Source organism: Lepidochelys kempii, chromosome 7 (genome assembly GCF_965140285.1).
Source record: "Lepidochelys kempii isolate rLepKem1 chromosome 7, rLepKem1.hap1, whole genome shotgun sequence".
NCBI classification, from domain to species: Eukaryota; Metazoa; Chordata; order Testudines; family Cheloniidae; genus Lepidochelys; species Lepidochelys kempii.
The window spans coordinates 84,292,170-84,312,668 of NC_136386.1; the positions used below are offsets into that span (position 1 = coordinate 84,292,170).

The 20,499-nt window shown below is 43.5% G+C and overlaps 2 protein-coding genes across 4 annotated transcripts in view; one reads left to right on the top strand and one right to left on the bottom strand.

The window, feature by feature from the left end:
• The first annotated feature begins 6,178 nt into the window (after window positions 1-6,178).
• PCBD1 (pterin-4 alpha-carbinolamine dehydratase 1) lies at window positions 6,179-12,728 on the top strand. The gene is made up of 4 exons (XM_073354925.2): window positions 6,179-6,256; window positions 10,850-10,981; window positions 11,463-11,543; window positions 12,064-12,728. The coding sequence occupies exons 1-4, from the start codon at window positions 6,254-6,256 to the stop codon at window positions 12,160-12,162; spliced, it is 315 nt and encodes a 104-aa protein (XP_073211026.1). The 5' UTR covers window positions 6,179-6,253; the 3' UTR covers window positions 12,163-12,728.
• A 1,684-nt stretch (window positions 12,729-14,412) lies between these two features.
• SGPL1 (sphingosine-1-phosphate lyase 1) overlaps window positions 14,413-20,499 on the bottom strand; it is a 45,367-nt gene continuing 39,280 nt past the window's right edge. For all 3 annotated transcript variants that reach the window (XM_073353573.2, XM_073353574.2, XM_073353576.2), the window contains exons 12-14: window positions 19,731-19,877; window positions 17,823-17,943; window positions 14,413-17,670 (exon numbers count right to left, since the gene is read on the bottom strand). In XM_073353573.2, the coding sequence (XP_073209674.1) occupies window positions 17,530-17,670; window positions 17,823-17,943; window positions 19,731-19,877 (409 nt within the window). In that variant the 3' untranslated portion in view covers window positions 14,413-17,529. The remainder of the gene's footprint in view (window positions 17,671-17,822; window positions 17,944-19,730; window positions 19,878-20,499) is intronic.

Below are 20,499 nucleotides of genomic sequence, written 5' to 3' on the forward strand. Positions count from 1 at the left end.
TGAGCTGAGATGGATGTGAATTGGGTTTCCCTGTTTCTGAATAGCTCCCACAAGGTAAGCAGGGTCATCCGTAGTCAGTGCTGGCCAAGAAACCCTCAAGGAAAGCCTAGAGTAGTGCAGGAAACAGTAATTTGATTAAGTAAATTTCTTTGTCCCCCCCATCTGAATCAATGGGGTCAGTAGAGTGCTATTGTAGTAGAAATGCTGTCATCTGGATGAGATGTCGCACAGGACATATCCACACTGTAATGTAAACCTGAGCTCAGGCTCAAGACCAACCCCCATTCCATCTACACACACTTCTGTCTGGCTTGGGCCTGCAAGCCTTCTTGGCCTGTGCTGCAGGGGGTAGGGGTTGAAGCCAAGTCTTGCAGGACTCAGGCCCAAACGTCATCATTTTGCATTGTGGACTCAGCTCGGGCCAGGGCCCCCTAGGCTTGAGTCCTGAGAGTCCATCAACACTGTCCCACAATCCCATGGGATGGTGTCCTTTCTATCCCAAGACTGGCCAACTGACTCCCAAGAAAAGGAAGTAGCCACCCGATTCAAGTGCAGCTGCTCTGCCTTTAACTCTTCCATTTTATTCTGACCCCTGAGCTACAAGCAGTGTGAACCTTCTCCTGTGTTTGTAAATTTCATGATCCACATTTGTAATTAATATAGGAGGGATTTCCGGTTTATGACCCACTGCAAAATTTATTACAACCCACAGATAGCAGTGTGAATCTGCTAATATCAGATTGCACTCCAGTGTCTCAGCATCACCTCACCACCCCCAGGAATTCAAAATGGAGACCAGGAAGCACAAACAACAGTGAAACAAACATTAAAAAAAAAAAACACAACAACCTTGCTCAATCTTACAAAGATGTACCAAGGTGTTAAAAGTAAGACCCTTATATTGCCTCCTCTTTTAGTACACTATGCAGTACAAATCGACAAATTAATGAGCCTCCTCTAAACAGTACATTGTTCAAGAGGGGTGGGGGAGGGTTGGAAAGAAGGAAGAAGGTTAAATGTAGTCCAGGGTGACTAAATCAGTGTCTGAAGAATGGCTGGAGAGTTGTATGTAGTCCAGAAATGTGCTGGGGGTGGGGGATGACTGTGTGTTCCTTGAGAGTCTGTATTACCATGTGTTTGTTTGTAGATGCATTCTACATAGATGCATTCAGAGCAGTCTGGGTCAGGAGCTGTAGGGAGACTAATCCACGTGGACACTAACTCAGCATCCCATTGATTTCCCCATAAATTTTTTCCCACTCCCAGGTGCTAGCAGCCACAAACTTTTCACATAGAAAAACTCCAGCTAGATAGTTACACTTCAGGTAAGGGTGTATTTTCCAAGCCCATCTCATAGACTCAGACTTTAAGGACAGAAGGGACCATCATGATCATCTAGTCTGACCTCCTGCACACTGCAGGCCACAGAACTTCACCCACCCACTCCTGTAATAGACCCACAACCTCTGGCTGACTTACAGAAGTCTTCAAATCATGATTTAAAAACTTCAAGTTACACAGAATCTACCATTTACATTAGTTTAAACCTGCATGTGGTCTGTGCCTCATGCTGCAGACAAAGACTAAAAACCTCTATGGGGCACCAGCCCGCTCCACTCACGGTAAGTTTGAAAACCTCTGTGGCACATGTGGGTGGTTTGCCACTGGAAGCCTGGAGTAAAATGTGCCATAACAATTTTAAGGTTCCTGAATGGCCATGTCCTCCAGAAGGTGGAATGCCTGAAAATATGGACAGGTTTCAGAGTAGCAGCCGTGTTAGTCTGTATTCGCAAAAAGAAAAGGAGTACTTGTGGCACCTTCGAGACAAACAAATAAATTTGAGCATAAGCTTTCATGAGCTACAGCTCACAAGTACTCCTTTTCTTTTTGAAAATATGGAGAAGGCTTTGGTAATAAGTTCGCCCCTGCCAAGAGATTCCCTCCCCCACAGCAAAGCTCTGCAATTTTAAAACAAAAAGCAACAATAAATTTTAAACTTAATATTTTTTGAGCATTCTTTTCACCGTGATTAACTCTGGTTCATCCACAGAGCAGCTGGGAACTGAAGCATCCTCTCAGAATACACTGAAGCTCAGTTTTATGGTATAATATTTTGGCCCTGAGATTCCCCAAGGCACTTTTGTCTGCAGATGCACAGACCTGTTTTGAAGTAATTGAGACACTAATGCACCGTTGGACGTCTGCATTTAGGCCCTTTGACCTCAGCAGCATCGGCACACTCCAGCAGTTCCATTCAGAACTGTTATGAACCGGTCCAAGTAGAATTGTTTCCATGCTGAATTTCGGAAGGACATTCTGGACAGGGCCAACGAGCAGCTGCAATACCAGAGGGAGAAGGATTCACGGCATGTGGAAAGGCACAAAACAGGCTGCAGAGGAAGAAGATGGAATTGCAGCACACGAGGGGAGGCTTGTAGTGCAATTTCTGGAGCAGGAACATCAGGTGAGAGAGGAAGATAAAGTGCAGCAGAAAGACCTGTTTGAGAAGCTGCTTCTGGTGCCAGCGTTCTGGCTCCTACTGCTCCCACACCGTGGCCTGACTCCCAACCACGGCACCATGGGCTGCAGCCCAGGAACACACTGAACAATACCATGGTTGGGTGCCCTAAGCAACGGAGACTTAGCAGCTGGACAGGACAAATATACCCCATACCTCAAGCCCAGGGCAGGCCCTCACGCCTGTGGAGTGGCACTATTCACAACCAACTTGCAAGGAAGAAAAAGGAGAACAGGGGCACGCAAACATTAGGGGGATGTATTCGTGGGCACTTTTCAATGTTTGATTTATGCACTTTGTTTTATTAATGGTTTTGATGTTGGTTTCTTACAGATGTTTTGGTGTGGGAATGGTAGCTGGCCTACCTGGCAATGGTTTAATATTGGGGGTTTTGTTTGTAATACATCCATGTTCACAAATAAAGACTTATTTTATAAAGGATGTTTGTTTATCATCACATCACAATGTGTATTTCAAATAATAAAGAAACATATGGTAAGGGACAACTGGAAAGAAATAGCCAAACAAGTTCTGAGTACTTTTATCTACAATCAATAGTGTAAATCCACAGTTTTTGCCACATGTCCTCCTCCCCACTGCATAAGTGATCATGTTATCCATAACTAGAATGGATGGCAATGTTATCCATAACTACAATGGATGCCAAGACACATACACTCAGGTTTATAAGTAGTCATGTCATCCATAGGTATAATGCATGGCAATCAACTCTCCCCACCTATTTTATTGCATGATGTGGCCCCATTTACTGTAAACATTGCAGTAACAATCATGAACATAGTATTCTCCCTCTACTATTGGCCCATGCAACTCCATAGTGTGGGAGTACAGAGCATCCCCAATTTATGTTGCTCTGGTGCATCCTGTCCCAGCTATGATAGGTAGGGTGACCAGATGTCCCATTTTTAAAGGGAAAGTCCCATTTTTGGGGACTTATTCTTATACAGGTGCCTATTGCCCCCCACCCCCATCCCATTTTTTCACAGGTGCTATCTGGTCACCCTAATGATAGGTGTGCTTTCTGGCTGAGCATACTGGTTCAGCAATCCTTTGCTGTCATAGCTCCATTCAGGGGCAAATTGCTCACTTTTGGATTCACAAAGACTGCAAAGAGCACAGCAAGCCACAATAATACAGACGGCATTGATGACACCAATCTAAATGAGTCCATAAACAGCGCCATTTTGAACCTACAGAGAGTGTAATTGCACCTCTGAGATCAGGATATGGTTTCATAAGCCAACGTGAAAGGAGGTACATGGGTCCCTCAGAATAGCTATGGGGACAGTAACTCTGTTTATGACAAGGTCCTATGGTGGGAAGTGTCCCCGCCTATGAATGTAGACTCCCAATCATCAGAAAGTCCCTAGCATCATGAAATTTTCCAGTGCAGCCCACATGGGTGTCCATAAATGAGCCTGTGTATAACAATGGAGTCGTGGCATGTGTGGTTTATGTACTTGTGCTCTGGTGCAGTTTGGAAACCCCATTCTCTCAAAACCAGCAGTTACTTCAAGGATATTGTTTGTGCCCACCATCTTTGGTGGAATCACACCCCTGATTGCCTGAGAAACCTCCCCCACAGCTGACTTTCCAATGCCAAACTTGTTAGCAAGATGCCATTCACAGTCCAGGGAAGACAACTTCTAGACAACGATAGCACCCCACTTCTGGACCGATACGGCTGCCCTCATGTGTGTCCTGATGCTGGAAAGTCAGGGCAAGCTGGTCAGAAAGGTCCAGGAATGTGGCTTTCTTCATGTAAAAGTTTTGGAGCCACTGCTGGTCGCCCCAGGTCCACATGATGATGTGATCCCACCAGTCTGTGCGTATGGCTCTGCTACAGAAGCACCAGTCTACATCGGGGGCATCAGCAGTTATACCAAGAGTTACAAACAGCATCAGCCAGTCAGAGTCTTCTATGCTTGTATTATCCTCCTCCTCTGTCAGGTACCTTTGGTAGATCAGAGAAGGCCACTGGAACATCCACCAGCATCTCATGGATGATCTGTCCATTTCCTGAAACAGAAGTGGAAAGGCCAAGCAAGAGAAGGTCTCCAAGTTGTGACTTCTCCACATTACTGGCTCTGGTAGCCACAAACATGCAGACTCAAGAGGGTTCAGCAGGATGTCTTGGCAGCTTGCAACAATTTCCTGTAACATCCGGGATGGAGAGTCAAGTTTTCCTACACTGAACCACGAGCCAAAGACTACTGCGGCCAGAGCTGGAGAAGATGCTAGGAAGCCTGGGATATGGTAATTTGACTTGGATCTGCATGGGGATGCTGGAGCCCAGGTTTGGGAGGCCAAGTCCAGAAACTGTAAACCTTTGGTCACCAATGAATGTAGATGCTCCAGCCCTGGGCTTACAAACTCAGAGTCTGCAGACTTGAGTCTCACTAACCCTGACATACCCACAGATGCCCCAAATGATCTTTGTCAGAAGTTCCTTTGCATTTTTCACAAGAGTCAGATTTTAGCGTTGGTCAAATCTAAGTGTGAACAATTCCATTTTGTTTCAATAAATTCTATCTACCATATAATAGGATATTGTATTCTTTACTTCCTGCCTACATCATCATATAACATTACTTTGTCCAGTATAATGCTGCAAATGTTAGACACTGGAAATGCCTGCATTTCAGGAGTGGGTGATGTAATGATTAACTCAAGCTCTGCTTTTTCCAACACACACAGTTTACTTGGCGGGTAGGGAAGTGTTTTAAGTTGTCCAAGCACGTTGTTTTAGAGAAACTGCGCAGTAAGTATACACAGAGCTGTATGTAATACTCCAAGACTTATTTTTATTTGCATTTCATTAGAGCCTCAGTGGCTTCAGCAACATTGAGTTAGAATAACTTTCCAAATGAACAGCCCATGAGACTTTTGTGTGTGGATCTGCCGAAACAAGAGCATTTGAGGTTGCCATGAAGGATCTGGTCAGATCACTAGTTGGATGAAGCTGAGTGCATATAATTTCAGTCTCTGTTGGTGATGAAAGTGAATGCCTTATGGATATGTGCCATTGACCCTGCAGACTCTTCCCTTAACTTATTTGCGTGTTTTTAAAGAGGTTGGATAGGCTGGCCCCTATTGCCATCTGACCTGTCCCCCCTGAAGTTTTCATTTGTGCTAATTTTCAGAAACTGCATTATGCAATCCCAGGAGGGAAGGGTAAATAAGATGTTATCACACCATCTCGTGATTAGTCATACCACCTTCTTATGTAATCAAATGTATCCCCGCCAGCAACTGTACATGTAAGCTTTCTGTTTTAATCATTATCCTGTTCTTGCTTCAGCAAGGCGCCTGTGACAGCAGAAACAGTTAGTCTCTGTCTGAGAAAGGAAAGGTGGACACAGACCATTGATGCTTCTACATAAAATGGATGAAAACACAGGGCAATTTTAGCATACCTCAATAGACAGCCAATAGGTCCTGCTGTGTCCATGATAGAGTGCAGCAGAAAACAGGCAATCTTTGCCCTTTGATTCTGCTATTGATAAATCATTAGGACCTGGGCAGCAGTTGCAGCTGTTTGTAGTGGGTGGATTTAAAACACTTGCCACGCCTCCTCTTCCCCCTCCCCATCTGCAAGAAGAGCTCAGACAAACTGTGCCTCTGCCTGTTGCTCATCTGGTCTTTCATATATACACACACATGCATTTGCTGCATCTGAATACCAGTTACTGAGTCCACAGGCAATCTACAGCCATGGTAAGTCACGGCTTTGAAGGCCAGACTTTGCTTTGCAAGTAACAGCTATGCTATTTGGAAAGGCAGAAAGGTTTAAGCCGGCTGCTCTATTGTACAAGAGGAGGGAGAAAAGAACAAAGCTTTATTCTTCGGTAATGACTAACCCTGGCAAACCTATAGGCAGCTACTCCAGTACTAAGTGGGTTTTCACCAATGGGAATCTCTCTGGGGGGTGTTGCTGGGCTTCCCTTTCTGCAAAGGGAGTTACAAATATGACTAGTCCCCGTTAACACTCCATCAAAGATGCAACATCCACTGCAATCACTTTCTCTTGTGAACCACATTAGTACAGATTTATAGCACCGCTTACTGAACTTATATACAGTCCCACTGACTCTTGCATAGAAAACCTTTGTATTTTTTTTCCAGCTGCATAGGGCCAGGGCTCTGGTACAGCTAAAGCAGGGATGCTGCAGGTTGGACTTGTATCTTATTAACAGAGCTCCATGGGATCCCAGCCTTAGAATAACAGAAATTGCAGACCAGGGCCAAGGGGAACGGGAGGAGCACTACAAGAGCAGAGGATGCTACATGTCAGGTTTGAGATGCACTGCTTTGGTCACGTTGGTCATTTGCAGCCCTGCTCGCAAAATATCTATCTCTAATCAGTAATAGTGGCTTCTCACTTTCATAAGCAACAAGCAAACAAGCAAAAGGGAATTGCTGGATTTGTGTACAGCGATTTTGGTACTTTTTTTTTTTTTTTTTTTTAAGGTTCACGTGAAATTACAAAGACAAATCAAGTTGGTTTCTGTGCACCATTGTGTGGCAAGTCTGCTGTTTCGGACAAGAACAAACAACAAGATGGCTGCTGGAAAAATCCAGCAAAACATTTTAAGATTTATTAAATTAGTTGTAATGGGAAACATGTTTTAACCAGTGAGAGCATGTGGAAGGCATTAGCTGGCAGTACTGACAAAGAAGCAGCCTTGTAGGGCCAGACTTCAGGACAGAAAACTAGGACACTTTTAATACCGTCCAAGGGGGAGAGGAGGCTGTATAGGAGCATTTGGGTTTAGAGAACTCAGGCAGCTTTGGTAACTAGGAGGAGGGCAAGTTTGTGTACTTGTCATGAGGGGAGGCAGCAAGAGGATTCAGAAGCTAAAGATTATTGAGACCAATACAAGGCTATGCCTTATCCTATAGCAAGTTCAAGCCTTGATGAGGGAGACTAGCTTTACTGTTTTGCCTCTTTGCCCAAACTGTCATGGCCCCTCACCCTGGCTTTGAGTTACTCGGACATGCGATTGTGTCTGAGGTACTCCCACTAGTGAAGCTAGGATTTAGAAAATCCCATAGCTTCATTACACCCTTAATTCAATAGGAAAGTAAAGCTCAGTGCAAAAGCAGCTGGATCTAGAGTCACAGGTGAAGGGGGGAGGGAATACTCATTAAGAACTGGAATAGGAACACGGTTGATTTCAGTATAGTGGGCAAGGACATACCTGCAGAACTGAGGACCTGTCATCCTACAGCCACCACAGTGCAGTTTATGGTGATCCAGTGTCTGTTACAACAGCTGCTGTTTTGTAAGAGACCGTTGCAAATGGGGGGTGGGGGGAAGCATGGGTGAGGAGACCATAAGGGTCATGTTCCCATAATAAAGGGGAAAGTACACCTGTACCCTGCTTAGTCAGCACTAGCTTATCTTGCTTTCATCACAGTCCCTCCCCACTGTAATTCTTGCCTAGAAGCCTGACACACCTCCATAGTGACAGAGTGGCTCGACTATTATTAACCTGTTCGCATCTGTTCAGGCATTCAGGTGGGTCTAGCTAGTTTATAGCAAACAAAGAGGAAAGCAATAACCCAATCAGAGCCACACTCTGGCCAGACTGTTCTTCCTCAGATATTGCAGGTCAGACTGGAGGAATCGTACTTGAACTCCTAGAGGTTAGTACTCCAGGCTGTCATGCAGTTTTCTGGCTGCCCGGTAATCATTTCAAAAAGTGTTGAAATAAGCGAAGTGATTCTCCCCCTGCCTCACTCACAAACATACAGCATATGGGGTACGTTAACAGCTTTTCCCTTCTAGCTAGTGTCTGTGCAGCACAGGAGAAAGTGTCTGGTTCTGATGGCGTTCTCGTAAGTCAGCTTCCACCCTGCTTTATCCTGGTTGCTAAGATACCTAGAATAAGCTTATCTAGGATCACACAAAGGGCATTGACTGAGGTTTTACCGTGCTGATCAGTGTTTACACTGCATCTTCAATAAAAAAAAAAAAAAAAATCTGACTCAGATCACACAACAAAGCAGCCAGATGGGGTATAGGGCTGAAGTCGGCAACAGGGATACCATTAAAAAGTAATGCTTCTGTGAGCAGGGAGGGTGCTTATAATTAGCTTGTTGGTAGACAGGTACAATGAATGCTTTCACAAAATACATTTTGAATGAATCGTACACCTTAAAGGATACCTGACATTGTTCTGTATCTCAAGAGAAGTTACAAAATAAATTCAGTAGCATCACATTTAACGTAGTGTTTCATCTTGCATTTTCTCTGATACAGTTTATCCACAGCCCAGCCACTGGTTTGAACTTAAGTTTGGGTGTCACTATAGGGCACATACCTGTACCTCATCATTACTGGTTAGTAGGTAGATTTATCATAAATCCGATCTAGCAGAGGAGTATAGTGTGCCTTTGCCTACATGTGTAGTTATAGTCCAGTGTGCTTAAACATCGGCATTCAAAGAGTATCGATACTGAATGGCTTGTGGAGCACAAAAAACCCCCAAACACACACACAAGAAGAGAAACCCACAACACTAGAGAAATAGTATCTGCTCAGTCACCAGCCTTTTGGGCTCTGCATCCTCAGACTACCTGAATCAGAGAAAACCAGGGTTCTATTTCTTTGTGCAGATGATTCATAAAATAAGTACAAGTGTAACTGACCAAAGACTAAGATGACAGAGGGGAGTTTAGTTTGAATAATATGCTCAAAAGTAGCACACACAACATGCTCCATTTTAAGCAGCTATCAAACGTTTGAGATTCTCCCAAGGCATCCTGGCTATTCACCATTTAAGATTCCACATCTTACATAAATACGTGTATGCAATTCCAAAAAATGCATCAAACTTCAGCCCCAGTGAAGCTAGGATTTTTAAAAGGCCCATTATAAAACAGAGCATCATCTAATCTGCAAGGATTTGGGTTGCTGAAATAAAGCATAATCCTCTACCTATGACTGTTGGCTCTGACACCAGCTCACATATTGCACCTTCCCTCTTCAATAAGCCCAGGATAGGTGCTATTGGCCAACCCCCATTTATGCTCACATTAAACTGGAGCATGCCCCAATTTATCTGGGCTGAATTACTCCACCCAAGCGCGTATTATTTGAAAAAAAAAAAAAACACAACAGCAACAGCTCTAGCCAACAATAATGAAAGACAATGCAAAATAACCACTCTTCCCTTCCAATTGTTGGTCACAAATAGCCTCCCTTTATTTAGTGGTTAGATGGAAGAGGCATTCTGAAATTTCTGCTGTAATGTACGAGCATAATATGGAAAAGTTTAAGCACTGGTTTAATCTGACCAATCACAAAATATTCCTCCCAGGATCCAAAGTCATCCAGGGAGAGCAGAGTGGAGAAAGCAATTGCTTAAACATTAACAGAGCAATAAATCTGTTACGATGAAATGGTTTTTCCATTCATGCAACTTTCCCTATACCCTCCTGGAAGGAAAATACTGCAGTTTGGGTAGGCTAGCATATTGCAGCCAGCTTTCAAAGTAAATAAATCTTGGTTAATTTGAGGATTCCCTCCCCTAACTTTGAAAGGGGCATTCCATACCAAAGCTGCAGTCTGGATAGATCCTTTTGTGAAGAGTGCTGGACTGCCTTTTCTTCCCTTCTGAAAACTGTTCAGTTACACAGAACTCAAATATCTATCCCTCTGGATAATTTAGTTCTAGCATTAGTTGAAGTTTAAAGTATACTTGTTTGGGAGCCTCTCAGTAGTGCATAACAGAGATGGTTCACATCATACAGCCATCACTCATTTTAGCCCAGTTTGTAGTACAGGGGTTCCCAAACTTGTTCCGCCGCTTGTGCAGGGAAAGCGACTGGCAGGCCGGGCCGGTTTGTTTACCTGCTGTGTCCGCAGGTTCAGCCGATCGCGGCTCCTAGTGGCCGCAGTTCGCAGCTCCAGGCCAGTGGGAGCTGCTGGAAGCAGCGGCCATAAACAAACCGGCCCAGCCCGCCCGGGGCTTTCCCCGCACAAATGGCGGAACAAGTTTGGGAACCACTCTTGTAGTGCATGGTGAAGGCAGGCTTAGCCCTGAAATGACAGGAGTGCTGCAGGTCGTGACCAATATGCATTGATAACTTAAGCCTCTTAGGCTATTTTACAGTTTCTAGGTGGGTGCTGCAGCTCATGACAGAAGTAAGGAAAGCCTCATTGCATGTATACTTTATCTGTGCCTCACTGATTTGAGCACCTACTTTATTTACTCTAGGAAAGGAAGTCTTACCTCTGCTCAAGCAAATGTCAATAGCTGGTGTCTTCTTGGTCCATTCTTCTACTTTTTATTTCTCTCCTAGGCAGGAAAAGCCCACAGGTTGAGCACTGATGAGAGGGAGCAACTGTTGCCAAACCTGAAAGCTGTAGGGTGGAATGAGGTGGAAGGGAGAGATGCCATCTTCAAAGAGTTCCATTTCAAGGACTTCAGTCGGGTACAGAAACTGACACCTACGTCCATACTGCAAGTGGTCTGCATTTCAGTTTAGGGATCCCACCCCGAAAGTTAATGCTTATTTTATTTAAACTGTTTCCCTCTGTTCATAGATGTTTAAACCAGAAAGGACCATTCTCATCTGTTCTGAACACTTGCATAAGACAGGCCATAGAATCTAACCCAGTAATTCCTGCATCCAGTTCATAAGCTTCTGGCTGAGCTACAGCATCGATTATTGAAGACATCCAACTACTCAACCAGTCAGCCAGTGTTTTTCGCAGAACTTTTCCCACACAAACAGGTGGACATCGTGGAAATCTTAGGCAAAGGCAATGTAGCGTTAGGGAAGTTTTGTGTTTACCTGGATTCCCAAAAAGGAAAGGAAGTTAATTCCATCAAGGACATGCCAACCATAAATAAGTGTGAGCCACCACTAGAGTTGGCTTACAACTAACTTATCTTTTGTTCCTTCTGGGCAGGCCTTTGGGTTCATGACCAGAGTAGCTTTGCAAGCAGAAAAACTGGACCACCACCCTGAATGGTTCAACGTTTACAGCAAGGTAAAGGATAGCAGTGAGCGATTAGATCTCTTAACATGGAAGGTGTTCCAGGTTTAGCAACGGATAAACAGTATAACGTTTTCTGTTTGTAGGGCACTTAGGACAATGGGATGCTGGGGGGCTATGACTCAGGCCCCTAGTGCTATGATAATACAAATAAATAACACTTAGCAGTTCCTTCTGTTAAGAGGGAGGAGGTTGTTTACATGTAGTGCAAAAATATCTTGCCTCACTATGTCAGACCATTGTATAAATCGTGCCTAGCCTCAGTAATAGTATTGTAGCATCACAATGAAGCTCTAGTAGTTCATCCAACTCACAAAAGTTGGAGTGCCATGAAATTTGCACCCATCTCTTGTTTCTGCGGTCCCACTATTAGAGATTTTATGGGTACTGCTGGGGAAAAAGTAATGAAAGTACTTAACACTGCTTCAGACAGACAACCATTTACAATGTTGTAACAAGTTTAGAATATGACTGCTCTTTCCACCAACTGCAAGTTTTTTTTGTTTTGTTTTAGGTTCACATTATCCTGAGCACACACGAATGTGCAGGCTTATCCGAGCGGGATATCAATTTGGCCAGTTTCATAGAGCAAGTTGCAGCTTCTCTGTCTTGAACGAGGCTGGGCATACATAAGCCTGAATTGGCTGAGCAGCTACCGTCTCCTCTCTCATTCTTAAAACTGTAGTTAGAACCATTTGCCGGTTCCACGCAGTTCCTGATCCAAGCAGAAGACAATGCTATGCTCAGCTCAGCTCCTCTTCCACCACAGCTCAAAGTTTCAGAGGGAATAAGCTGCCCTAGCGTAAAAATACTTCCTACTTCTCAGTTACCAGGAGGAAAGTTGCCTTCTTTTTTAGTCCAGTGAGTACCAGTGTAAGATTGCTTGACCTCTGGCACTTTTGGCATATCTGGCCTTTAGTGGAAGAAAGTAATATTATACAGTGCAAGCAGTTTGAGTTTATTGTTACCCAGTCAGTTGTGTGCTTGCTTCTTAATTTACAATTATACTGTTTTGTCTACAGTGAAGCCTATGTCCCCTGGTCTCTTCTGTTAGCAGACCAGTATCTGTGATGTGCAGTTTGGTTACATTTGTAAGCTTTGTTCAAATAGTATTATAGCAGGTATGTGGGGTTACCTGTGTTGCAACTGGCCATATTACAGAGATGGGAGCCAGGAACGTCAGCTGAAAATATCTAAGTGTTTGCAATAAAAGTTCTTATAACATACCAGTTGTCAGTTTGAAGGGACCATTCACTGCATAGTTTTGACTGAAGAAACTAAGTTGAAAAAACTAAGCAAGTTATTCATATTTACTCTCTCCTCCCATTCCCCATATAATTCACTCCACACGTCTCCAGGTCATTGCATGGGGAAGCCTTCCTGAGGCATAAATAACTTCTGGAGCAGTTGCATGTGCCTCAAAGTGAAGTGGTCAAAAAACTACAAAAAACAGGCTCCAGAGGGGGACATCCATGAAATGGAGCTGGTAAAGCTAGTAGTAATAAATATCTAACAATTCTAAGTAGGGAAAGGTAGCTTTGGCTCACAGGGTTTGAAGAGTCAGTATTCAAGATTGTACTGTAGGTGGGGTAGGACTTTGAAAAACAGGAGAACATGTAAAAGAGCATAGTGCAGACTTAAGTATAAAGGCACTCTGCCTTTAAGCCAAAGTGGGATGAAAGCAGTTGGACTCTACGGGTATGTCTACACAGCAATTAAATCCCATGGCTGGCCCAGCTCAGCTGACTCAGGCTGGTGAGGCTCAGGCTGCAGGGCTGCAAAACTGCTGTGTAGACATTTGTGTTCAGGTGCTGCTGCCCGAGCTCTGGGACCCTGTGAGTGGGGGAGAGTCTTTTATTCCAGCATAGACTTCCCCTAAAACAGAGATGGGCAAACTACGGCTCACGGGACTGTCCTGCCTGGCCCCTGAGCTCCTGGCCTGGGAGCTAGCCCCCGGCCCCCACCCCACTGTCCCTCCCTCCCCCGCAGTCTTGCCACCGCATGGGCAGCGCGGCTTACGCCCGTCCACCTCTCATGCTTTCCAGTAAGCCTGTCCTGCTGCTCTGAGTGGCATGGTAAGGGGGCAGGGAGAAGGGAGGGTTGGATAAGGGGGCAGACGTGGTCAGGAGACAGGGAGTGGAGGGGGTGGGGGTCAGGTCCCAGGGGAGGGCAGTTAGGAACAGGTGTCTGGGGAGTGTGGTCAGGGGACAAGGAGTGGGGGTGGTTGGATGGGTCGGGAGTTCTGAGGTGGGCAGTCACGGGGTGGGAAGTGGGATGGGGCAGACGCCAGGCTGTTTGTGGAGGCGCAGCCTGCCCTATCTGGCCCTCCATACCGTTTTGCAACCCCACTGGTGACCCTTGGGCCAAAAAGTTTGCCCACCTCTGCCCTAAAAGGTATTTTGGCACTGTAGTACTGTCACCTCTCATGGATGCAATAATATGGGTATTTGATGTTGCCAAACCACAAGACCAAAATTCTAAGAGGAGCTCTACAAGTGGCTGACTCAGGTCTAACCCTTATATTTGTCTAACGCCAGAATTCACTATAGAAAATCCATCGCTCCTTCATATAGCCTTCCTTTAATATCCTTAAACACCACACGTGAAGAGCAGTCAGAGTCAATGCCCTTATCTGGGCAGCAGGAAGAAAAGCAGTTGCAAAGCTGTAATTCACCATTAATGAACAGGAAACCACACCGAATGCACAAGCCAGGGAGCAGTGGCCTAGGCTATGTATCAGCGCTGGAAAAAAAAAAAAAAAAAAGACACCACCTCCCTGCAAAATCATGGCGGGATCACCAAGGATTCAGGCTAGTGGTTTAGAAAACCCTTCTTCAATAAGAACGGATACAGTGGACCTGGATAATTAAGTGAACCATTTTAATACAAAAAGGGCTCTCCACTACAGCATTTTACGATCTCTTCAATAATTTCAGCCTACAAAGTTTTAACCAGTAATAAGCGAGAGTGAATGTTACAGAATATTACCATCGGAGCAAATCCTGCCCTGGAAGCCCCTTAAAAACAATGGGTGCATATTTAATGTGCGTCATATTCTCATTGTATGTATTTTAATCTTTTTGAAAGCAACAAGAAAGCACAAATGGAATCAATGGCTCAGCAGTATCGACTGCACCCTGACACTTTACATAGGATATAGTGTTCCATTTGGCAAATAAAGTTCAAACATCTGCAAGCAGCTACCTTCCTTTGAGCCCTTCACAGGCACAGTAATTCCTCTCCACCCTGAAACATTGCCAGTGTTTATATACCTTGTTTGAAAAACTCTCTTACAGGAAGATAGAATTTGATATTTTGGGAACCTCCTGCCCCTAGAAAGTACCATCAAGTTTCAGATTACAATCCACACTGTAGAGTTTAAAAGCCAGTAAATAATGTATTATTGTCGCCATTTTTCTAAAAACAGTATGCATGATAAAGCAGATACAGATTCTATATTAAATGACAAAGGCAAATAAAGACTGCATAATAGTAAAATACAGTGTACAGAACAGATTACATTTACAGTATAGATCAAATGTACATAAAACATAATCAAAGAGTCACAACCATTAACAGTACATGAAGCCCAGAATGGAGTACACAGAGACAAATACCTCTTCAAGTACATCAAAAAAAACAAACATGTGAATTGAAACACTGATTTGTTAGCCCCATGTAATTCCTGGGGAAGAAGATGAGGAGGGTTTTTTAGAACGGTTTTTCCCTTTTTTTAGGTCTGGGTTGGAAGTCAACTATCAAAATAGCTGGGTATTTATATAGAAGATCCCTTTCCAAAGCACAGTATACTGTGAGAGATGTAGTGATCCTCATATGGCAGGATGCTAATTATTAGGTCCAATACATGTTGACCAAGTCAGCAAGACACAAATTAAGTATCTGGCAATTTGAATTCAATGTTTCAAGAAGAGGGCTGAAAAGAATTCTCGGAGTAAGTAGACATGTGCCCGCCTTATCTTACTGAAGTCTATAAAATGGCTAAGCTGTATTGACTCAGAGTACAGAATACTAGATATATTTTAAAAAGAATATCCTTGTCCACAGACTTTGAACCCAGCACTAAGGTTGCTTTAGCAATGGCTCATAATTCACTCTCACTTTGCATAGCTACTGTGCAAATGTGCGTTTCAGACATGTTGGGTCACTCAGAAGCAGTTTGGATGCAAGCAAATACAGTACTGTGGCTGAGGGGGAGCCCACCTTTAAGATTTACAGCACTCCCCCCCCAGAAAGCACTGCATAATGCAACGACCTCCTGTGAGAGTTGTTTGCATTTGAAGTGTCTAGTAGTATGCAGAAATGGATCAAAAAAACGAGTATTGGAAAATGCACTCCACCCTAATTATAAAGCTCTACCGGGCTAACCACACCAATGATTAGCATCAAAAGCTTTTCTAGTTTGTTTAGGGGGCTGCAACCATTTTACAAGGCTACTCAATGCAGTCTGCATAAAGGACAAAGTGATGCAAAAAAGTAGGGAAGGTGGGGATAATTCTTGATAGAGACCCCCTCCTTAGAACCCAAGGCCTTCATACTTTCAATATTAATTAGATCCCACCTTAACACTTCACGCTCAGCACTATATCAACACCTTTGTAACACTGAAAACAGTTGGCCCAATAAGACTATTACATTGAGGGTGGAGTGTACTGTACCTGAGTCCAATTTGCTACAGATTATTTTCAATATAGTACCATAAGGAGATGACCATGGTAACATCACAGTCAGCAGCTGATCCATCATACTCTTCCTGAAGTCTCAGGAAAAGCTGGAGCAGTGTTAAGGCACACTGGTGAATGCCCTTTGAAAATGTGCCTTAAAAGAGTCAGTGCAAAGAGCAGACAGAAACCACTACTTTCTTTTACAAAACTCACCACTTCATATTAAAAGATGGTGTAAAAAAAAGTTAACTTTGGTGCCATGTTTGCACATAAATCCCCAGCCATTACAAAGAGCAAGGCTCAACTGACTTCACTGCAGCATTTTAGGATAGTGCAAAACCTTCAAGTTACATACAATAAAATAATCATTTTGCTCTCCTCTGGAGTTGTGCAAGATACAACAGCATGATGGGTGGTAATGTAAAAGTTCTAGAACAAGAGGCAGGAAAGCAATGATACTGTATTAAGAGTGGTTCTTGAGGAGTACCTTCAGACTCTTTCCCCTATCCTACCCATTTGGTTTAAAATTAATTTTCTACTTCTACTGCAATTTATACAAGACTCAGGAAGAGTTGCTTACATTAAGGAAGTCATCCAAAGAAATTACTATCTATAAATTGACAACTGTGTCTAACTGGATCTCCATATGTAAAGAATTCAAAGACTGGATTGGGGAATCAATAAAGAAAAGACGATCATGTTCAGAGTTAGCAAGATATAAACCCCCATCACGCAATTTGTTAAACACGGTTTCCTACAGTAGGTAGCAGTACAGTTGGAAGAATCACTGAATACTTGTGTTCAATTCACTTTCTACCTCCAACTTCTGGGGAGGTTGCTTCAGTGTCTCTATGTTTCAGACAATTACAGAAAACCCAAATCCTAGTGGGGCATTCACTAAGTAAAAGATCCACAGCTTTTCTTCCAGGAAAAGAAACGGTACAGAATAAACAAAAACAGAATACCTGAGGAGTTAGGGGGTTGTGGAATGGACATTCAACTGCCATAATAATGCCATTCCATCCAAGACTTTTAAGACTAGTCTTGGTAGCTAACCAAGGTGATACAATAGAAAAATTAAAACTAAACCAACTATTGAGAAGTGACAAAGACAGTGGAAATTACTCAAAAGTTGATTTCAGAAAGTAGAGGGATGAGACAAAGAGAAAGGGGAGGAAAGTTCTGTAGATAAAGCTGCTGCCTGATCTGATCAAAGACAGTAGCTTAGTATGATCATCTTCCTCCAGGAATTCAGAATACCACCTCAGAGCTGGCTGGCAAAGTACCAGTTACTGCATTCAGGAGTGTCCAGGAGAACCGTTCATGTGTTTGTCACTAGAAGGGACGTCTGTGCTATAGAGGCAGTCCAAGTATGCATGAGAAATCTCTGATACCATCTTCCTGTCCGGGATGGACTGCGCCATTCCATAGATGGCACCCTATGGTTTAAAAAAATAATAATAATAACAACAACCACCAAACAACAACAACACAGGAAAACTCTATCCCAAAAGGGATGTGTGAATTTAGAGATCATTTCATTTCAATCATTTCAATCCAACTTCACCCTTGTTGTACACTGTCTCCTTACCATGCCAGTGGTCTTGGCTTTAGGGTCCTTCATGATCTCTAAGACACAGTCTTGGACATCCTCCAAGAATTGTTCTGCAATGCCAGGTTTTGTGTGCAACAGCGTAATGCAGAGATGGATGCTACAAGCAAAGGGGAGAGGAAAGATAAGCCATTTCACAATGGAATGGGCAGAAAACTATTCCCTACATTTTCAGAGTAACTACGAGGGTTTAAGTCATGCCGCTCCCCTTGACTGATGAGGCCCCTTTGAAAGCTTAAGGTATAACCTGTTAGGCCTGCCAGCACCCGCACTTAGGTATTCTAAAGAACAAAATCGGGTTTACTGATTTTCAGAAAGGAAAAGCAGGTCACTCACTGCTATTGCCCCCTTCAAATACAATAAATCCAGGGAGAACACACATTAAACAGGGTTTCCCAAACTTTTGAAAGCTGAGCCCTTCGTTACAGAAATGGCAGTCACACCTCCCTCTGCAACCTCACCACATGTTGAAGACCACGCATCTTAACAGATAACTACTCCATCCCACCTTTCCCCAGCTAATCTTTCATCCTTTTCCTCAACACACACACTTTAGGAAATGCTTGTGTGGATCTTCATAATATCCTTCCCTTCACTTTGTTACATGCTTTGAAATATTTTAAAATGTCAACTATTATTAGTATCTGAGCTAGCACCCATTCAAATTAATGGGGCCGCTCACACCTCAGAACTACTGTTTCAGCTTCTCTACATACTCACCTCTACCATAGCTTCATGTTTTGAAGGGTTTCTTTGCAATCACAGTGAATTTTTTTTTTTTAATTGCAAACTGAGAATCTGGAGAACAAGGAAGCTCTGTCCTTGCCTCCCCCTCAGTTACTGCTTCACATCCTCAAGGGGCATGAGTCCCACCCTTTGGGAAATACTCACCAAGTTCTAGCAGATTGTTGTACGTGGTCAACTTTTAACACAAGCTCCCTCAAAGGCTCTGTAATTAGTGGGCATTTTCACAAGGAAGTGTGTACTTACCTTGTGTTAGCCAACACGTTAACTAACATGAGATACAATACTAGTAAGGACAAGGCAGTCTGTAGTCTTCCACACATTAGCAGGTTGAGGTAGAGACTATGAGTGGGAAGCCCAGCATTTGCCTTGACCTAACTCATGTTCAAGCTATGAACTGCCTTGTCTTCTTAGGATTTTAATGTCCATACTTTGATGAGCAGTGAGGACAAGGCCTAAATGTAAGTTGTTAGCAGATGTGCATAACCAACTCTTGACAAAGCAAGGGGGGCCACTTCATACAAAGAACATTAAACAAAATGGTTGCTTTTTGTTGGGCTATGCAGACAGCGCAAACGGGAACATTTACATATTGTAGAAACCCCACAAAATTTTACAACTTTCTAGGCTTCCAGAAAACTCTTAGGACCTAGCATAATTTAGGCTCCCCTACAACTTTGCACCTCAGTGGGTTTTTTTCTCAGTGTTGTGCAGTTTGTTTGGTTGTGCTTGTTTTTTTATGAACACATTTTAGAAGTCTGCTTTCAGAGACACTTGGCTAAGGACTGCAGACAACTACAAACTCCTGAAAACCAAAGATCTATCTCAACAGATAGTCAACATGGTGCAGAGACACATACATGTGACTGGGTTTCAGGAACTCTGAAATTCTAATCCAGACTGCCATTGACTAACTGTGTGGCCTTGGGTAGCCACATAACCTCTCTGACTTGATTCCTCTCCATGTGAGGGTGCTACTTAACTACCTCCTGCACAGGGATGTTGGGAGAACTGGCTGTAAGAAGTGCTGTAAAGTTGCTCTTCCTGGATCTAAAGGCATTTCTTGACCACAGTTGTATTTGTCCCATCTTCTAGGCTACAATTGGCCTAAATTAACAGTTCCCATTTTGGCAGTCAACTCACCTTGACGGGAACTGCAGGACATTTAAGTTCCATCCTCTAGTGCTTAACAAATTTGACAACCGATAGATGTCAAAAACATCTGATCCGACAGAGATGACAGACACCTCAGGTTTCCCAAAGATTTGGATGTTGTCAATTTTCCGCAACCTTGAAATAGTTAAAAGTGATTTATTTTCTCAATCGTAATAGAAGATAGCTATTTTGTGGGCCTTCTCAGACCCAGAGGGAGGGAATTCCATAGCACTGGAGCCAGAGAGTGAAAGACAGACTGCATCCATGGCATCAAAATCCCTCGGCGATGAGTAACGGTTCAGGGAGTCAGTATGTATCTAGGACACAGCCGGTTAGCCTAAACTTTACCTTGTGTGGGCATGGATTGATTTAGTGATTTACATTATCATGTGCTGCTAATAAATCCATTAGAATAGAACCAAGATTATCCAAACCCCACCTTATTCAAAACAATCATGTCTCCCAAGAGTCTCAAGTACATAAGGATGACGACTCACTATCTCCCTGCCACTTCTTGTGGGGGAAATGAACTTGTGTATTTACGATGTTTACTGAAGGGCAGGCATTTCCCCCCCCTCAAGCTTTCTTATCAGGGGAGCCAATTCACTATGGAAGTTACATGTTAGGGTGAGTCAGGAACAACTTGGTCACCACTAGAGGCCCAGGGGATGCTTTATTGGTACAAGACATTAATTTCTAGAAAATTTAAACCTTTCATTTAAAAAAAGTTTAGCTCAAATGCTTAACAGCAACCTGA

Excerpts from the sequence above, each read along its gene's own strand:
- PCBD1 (XM_073354925.2), top strand. Across the intron at positions 10,982-11,462 it reads ATTTCAAGGACTTCAGTCGG|GCCTTTGGGTTCATGACCAG; the intron begins GTACAGAAACTG and ends CCTTCTGGGCAG. Across the intron at positions 11,544-12,063 it reads GGTTCAACGTTTACAGCAAG|GTTCACATTATCCTGAGCAC; the intron begins GTAAAGGATAGC and ends GTTTTGTTTTAG.